Source organism: Limulus polyphemus, unplaced genomic scaffold (genome assembly GCF_000517525.1).
Source record: "Limulus polyphemus unplaced genomic scaffold, Limulus_polyphemus-2.1.2 Scaffold896, whole genome shotgun sequence".
NCBI lineage: Eukaryota > Metazoa > Arthropoda > Merostomata > Xiphosura > Limulidae > Limulus > Limulus polyphemus.
In genome coordinates this window covers 202,510-208,786 of record NW_013666506.1, presented here as the reverse complement: position 1 = coordinate 208,786, position 6,277 = coordinate 202,510, and the positions used below count along the sequence as shown (strand labels likewise).

General features: G+C 28.9%; 1 protein-coding gene across 7 annotated transcripts in view; it reads right to left on the bottom strand.

The window, feature by feature from the left end:
- LOC106461093 (biotin--protein ligase-like) overlaps nucleotides 1–6,277 on the bottom strand; it is a 43,042-nt gene that overhangs the window by 35,822 nt on the left and 943 nt on the right. For 4 of the 7 annotated variants that reach the window (XR_002610918.1, XM_022387966.1, XM_022387965.1 and 1 more), the window contains 3 exons: nucleotides 2,694–2,877; nucleotides 1,614–1,780; nucleotides 845–1,210 (listed from right to left, as the gene is read on the bottom strand). Coding sequence is in view for 6 of the 7 variants with exons in the window: in XM_022387966.1 (XP_022243674.1) it covers nucleotides 845–1,210; nucleotides 1,614–1,780; nucleotides 2,694–2,877 (717 nt within the window). In the remaining variant the exon portion in view is untranslated. The remainder of the gene's footprint in view (nucleotides 1–844; nucleotides 1,211–1,613; nucleotides 1,781–2,693; nucleotides 2,878–6,277) is intronic. The other 3 variants (XM_022387969.1, XM_022387968.1, XM_022387970.1) reach the window with 2 other exon arrangements.

Sequence of the window (6,277 nt, the reverse complement as noted above, 5' to 3'; positions counted from 1 at the left end):
GCTAAAGTTTCGTCGGAACAAATTTACGGGAAATCAATTAACAAACAGAGACGTAAGAGTTTTATTGCCCTTTGGACTGTGATTTTTAAAATTCCTCCATAAGAAGTGTCAAAATATGCAGTAACATGAAAGAAATGTTAAACTTACCAAGTTACATAAAGCTTGTGCTGCTCGTGAGTGTACCTCATAGAAAATTTTTATTAATAATATCATTTCATTTATTTATATTACCTAATTTAACCTTATCTAGCCTAAAAGTTTCAAAATTTTACATCATATTCTAATTTACTTTGAATAATTATCTCCTATTCTGTAATTAACTTAATATGTATTAATTATAATTAACTTCAAATTTGCTTGTACAATATTCAAGGGTCCTAAAAAAAAATAAGTGTGCCAGGGCCTTGAACTACCTTAATGCAGGCTTGCTTGGGACCTTGATTTATGGCTTACATTTATTAAAATGCACTGAAATGGTTACTAGGGAGCCTTGACTTATGGCCTACATTTATTAAAACCGATTGAAATGTTTATTAGTGGGCTTTGACTTATGGTTTATATTTATTAAAACCTACTGAAATGGTTACTAGGAGCCTTGACTTATGGCTTTCATTTATAAAAATCTAATTAACTGGTTCTTAAAAATGAAGTGATCCCTGGGTGACACTTAAATTCTTTCATTGGACTTAAGTAAATTGTATTTGAAGACTTAGAAATGTTTTTAACAGTAAATGTAATAAAACATAATTTGACATCACTCGTTTTGAAGAATAAATAATTGTCACTACCTTAACACTATCATTATCATTTGATAATTTTATTTTAGAGCACTACAATTACTAACCTGACTTAAAATCATGAAACCTTTTGTTGTTGGATTCTGTAACTTGTAAATCATGGACTTACGATCACTGTCACATTGAAACAATAACATACAACTAGTCAATGAACAGTCAGACATATCCAGCCTCAATGACTTCTTCATTAGTTTGACTACTGATCCCTGGTAGTTCATACAGCTTAAGTGCGTTTTTTCAGAAGTTGCTACAATTTTTATATCTAGAATGGATAGCTTAAGTTCTGTGCAAAAATTTACAATTTTTCCACCCTTTGATATAAAACTATTCAAGGTTTCAGAAATTTCTAGAGGAACATTACTGCTGGATATCACAAGCAGGACTGCGTTATCTTGCCATGGTGATGATGTCAACTGTAAAACATCAGAAAGCTAGCTGAATATCAAAATGAACTATTCTTGAAATAAAAAAGTTTTCCTACTGCATAGTAAAAACTTAAAGTGTTAGCTTGTATACATCATCAGTTAATTTAGATATGAAAAAAATAGTCATTTGAAATTTCATTCAATAAACCACATGATTACTTGATATGCATTAGTTTATATATCACAAAGTTTAATTAATGTGTTACTTAAAAGATTACCTAAATAATATTGGTTTAAGTATATCCAAATGACAATTTGCAAAATTATCTACTAATTTGTGTAGTGACAGCTTGGTACATTTTTATATAATAAAAAAATTATCACTTGAAATGCTAGTTTCTTAATGACACAAAGATCGGACTTAATTTATTTTCATCAATTTTTGACTTACTTCTTGTGGTTTTAACAAGTATATCACATACTGGTCAGGAAGAAGACACAAAAGTAGATTTTCCTTGATAGAGTTAAACTTTACACAAGTTGAGGTACCATCTTCTCCAGTATACACCAATATATTAGGAGGTTTATTCTGATGTCCTTCTCCATTAAGGAACTTCCCTGAAAAATATTCTATTTCTAAATAATTGCACGTTACCATCATTACTTTTAATTGAATTTATACTACCAGGTACCTTTGTCATCTTTGCCTTAAATGAAATATCAGCTATACCACAAGTTTGATTATGTTTTGAGCCATTCCAACATGCTACCCTCAAATTATCTTGACCTGCACTTGGAATTACATTTCAGTACTTTCTGTAACAAATTACTATTTATTATTTGATATTCTTTTGGGGATTCTTGGCAAGATTCTAGCGGTGTTTCACAAATATCATCAAATTCGTATTTTCCATAAGACAACCCTGTCTTTTGAATCTTGATTTAAGTTCACAATCATTTCACGATTTTCATTTCAAATTTCACCCTACTGTATACTGTTCTTCCATAATTCTTCTGGAAAGATTAAAATGCACCCAAGGAGAAGAAACTTTTAGCCATACCAGTTCATCTAAGTGCATGGAACAACAGTTGTATTTAATATTTTTTATTATATTATTATTTTGCATATATTAAGGATTTTAAAGTTAATTATTAAAATCAGTAAACTTTCTAATTCGATGAGCAAAAACAATCAATACTTTCAATTTAGTTATTCCATGTAAAAATAGAAAAGTTGGATTTATTCAGAAAACATAATAATAATAATCACCAAATAATTTTTTGTATACTACTTTTATATAAATAATCCTAAGAATTTATATCTTAAACAATTATCAGTTGTTAGTTTTATTTATAACTTTTCACGTATATTAATTTTCATAAAAAATCATGAAAAAATTCTACTCTGCAGAAAGGTCAGGAATTTAATCCAAAAAGCAACTACTTTATTACTTCTGATTTAAAAAATAATAATAAACTACATCAAATGCTGTAATAAGTAATTCTTCTGAATTATTTTTAAGAACATTACCTTGGCAACCAGTATCAGCTTTGTTGACCGGCTGGCTAAGGCTTGGCTCTTCATTAGTTTTAGCATGAATACTTCCAGTGATATGTTCCATATCCAAGTCAACTACTGACTCATTTAAAACACCAAAGTGATTCAGGTTTACTTTTTCTGCATCAACAGCAACATTTTCTAATAGAAACACTTCCTTCCAAGAAAATTTAAAAATTAATCATTCATCACTTTAGTTATTCCTTTAAGACACTATAGAAATATCAAATACTGGTACAGTTAAAAAAAACAAAAGTGGTTAAATCTAACCATGGCTAAACGATGACTTAAAGGATAACAATGAAGAATAAATACAATTTTTTGAAACCTTTTTTATTGACAAACCAATCTCATTTTATAAAGCAAAACTTCTAAAAGTGTTATTTTCATTATCACAAAGACCCTCTGTTACATAGATATGCACTGCATGAAATTAAGTTAGCATTATATCTTCCTTCAAATACAAGTATCTGTTGACATATAATCATTAAATATATTATCGTATCATTACATACTCGTTACATAATATACACATCTACCTTCAATAAATAATAACTTGCAAGTTCCCTACTTACATTTTGTACAATCATCTTATCAATGTTTAAATTACAGTATATCATGTAACTCAACAGTCACCTGCTTTGTACACAATGTTTTTTGTTGATTGGCATGTAATACAGTGTTATATTAATAAATGTAAACATGTCTTAATGACATACGCATCCTGAGCTGTGATACATAAATAATTCACTACCAAGTTTGTAGTTTTTGTTACTCTCTCTTCTGCAGGTATTAACAAGTAATTTTAATATATCGATGTCTGATTGGATTCATTGCTCAGCATGTGAATATCACTTGTCCATTGTTCATAAATTTCCCGTGTAACTCATCTTCATGTGTTGATAAACAATTTTCATAATTACTCTGTGTCATTGTTCAACTTTAGTTTGTTTATTGTTAAGCACAAACCTACACAATTGGCTATCCGTGGTGTGTCTACCACAGTTATTAAAACCTGGTTTTTACCATTATTAACCTTCTGACTTACCAATGAGCCATTATTAAGCTAGTTTTGGCTATTATGGACAACTTACTTGTACATGTTATGGAACAAGATCATCACAACATTAAAACACAAAGAAATAAATGAAAAATGCATTTGTCCTAGAATTTAGAAGCATCTGACTAAATGTTTAAATATTTTAGCAACTTCAACACATAATAAAGTTATCATATAGTACGTAGTAGCTTAATGTTTCCTTTGTCCTACTTTTGGAGTTTTTCACAAATTACTGCTTTATGTTTCAAGAAGTTTTTAGTCCTTTTCAAGGAAGTAAAAAAAATTAATGTAAAGTAAAATGTAATGACACTGTAGGTAATGTTGTAAAGCCCCACATCTTACAAGAAATCACAAATAACACAAAATAAAAACTGTTTTACTGTTAGGTCACTTTCATAGTGACTTTAGCTACTCTCAGTAGGTAGCATTAAAAAAAAGGTACATCTATTTTAAAACTTTTGTTGTTTATCATTTATCTGATCACATTAGTTTCACGTATAAAGTACTGTTTCAGGAAATGCAAACTCCTATAATTAATTAAAAAAAAGCAGTGATATCTAGTCAAAACATTTTACATGTACAAAAATATTCACCAATGTTTTCTCGTTTAAGTTACCCACTGTTTCATTGCGGAATATTAAGCTTCTTTTTTTTTTTATTGCAACTGGAGTAAGTAGCAGCATGAATATAAAAAGGGGGCCAATTTTCCTCAATTTTTTCTTGTGTAATTTACTTACTTTCACATGAAACCCTTAAAGGGTGTACCTTTTCATATAACTTGGCTCTTTTTTTTTGCTTTATTCTAACTTGATTGTTTTTGTTCTGTAAATTGTTTTGACCAGATATAATTATTATTCTGATTAACTTACAGGAGTTTTCACAACTGTAAAAAATAACTTATATGTAGCTTGTACATGAAAACTAATAGTTTTTGTCTATTTATTTAGATAAAATGAATATTTTCCTACATTTAAAGATGATAAATGCTTTTTTATACAAAATGATGAGATTTTTTATTAAATACATTTTTTATATTTAGTAAAACTTGTTTCTAAAATAAGTTAGCTCAATTTTAATTAAAAGTGATCCCATTACTTTAGTCCATTTAAGCATTCTGACTCTGATACACGAAAATAGCAATAAGGTCAATGATTAAATCAGCAATATTTTTACTACTCTTTAAATGCTTATTTCTCTAAATCCATAACAGAAATAATACATTTTAACATGATATATTACTTTTAAATTAATTAAAAATAAGATTTCACCCAAAGTGGAATTTGAACCTCAGTTAACAGAAGCAGCTATCAAATGAACATATATGCAGCATCATAAACAATTATACCATACCCCCATTTTAGGCTTATTGCATGTTCCTATGCCCTTATTTAAGTTAGTATTTTAAAATAGGTGGCCCTACAAAGCCTAATTTAAGGCCCACACCACTGTCAGACATTCTACAAGTAAGCAAAAATGTCCTGGGAATTTTTTTATTCTCCAACAATCTCAGGCCTTTGGTTTTATGGTCACTATCTGAAGTGGCCAAATGTGGAAAATAATTGGGAACCACTGCCTTAAATGGAGTTTTATGTTTTGGTTCTTCAATAAGAAAAAGTGAACAATTTTACTACTATTTAACTGCTTGTATCTTTTAATCTAAAATAAATATGCTAATTTAAATATGATGTAAGTGTTTAGATCTGTTCAGAAACACAAAAACAGTGGCATTCCAGCATCTAGAACAGCTGTGGCAATACCCTAGATTTGGAAAAAAAGGTTTGCTCCTCAAAACAGTCACAACATTGTTAGTCTGTCCTTCTAACATAACTGAATGTCAACATTGTGGATAGCTTTTTATACAAAAATATCTACAACTTTCCTGATGATGTGACATGAGTTAATTCTATTGAAAATGTTTCTTTTTCCAAAAGAACCTTGATAATTTGAATAAGTAGTTCAGAAGACGTAAAGTGATTTCCAGTATTATGTATACGTATAATAACGAACTTGTTATTGAGAAGTGTAAAATTTTACATTTAGGGAAAGGTGATTATCAAGTCCTGGGTTCAATTTACTGGAATATTGCATTAAAAATAAAACATCATTGTGACCAAGTAAATAAAGTACTCCTTTAACAACTTTCTACAATCACCTCATACAAATATATATACTAAAAAAGGCATCTTTATTCATATTTCTATAAAAATAAATTTTTATCAACGATTCATGTTTAAGACACAATCAAAGCAGTGAATAACTTCATACTTCAGTTCATTTGTTTATGCACATTCACTTATGAACTAATAATGAAATACAATGTGCTCTACACAAAATAGTGTAAACACCCATTAAGTTTCATTTTGGCATATCTTAATTTTATTTGGGGAATACCCCATAATTTTAGTGTTTTACATTGCACACACAGAAAATACTTAAAAGAAAAACAATTCATATGTTGACATAAACACTACTACTCTCTCTCTTTCTATATATATAT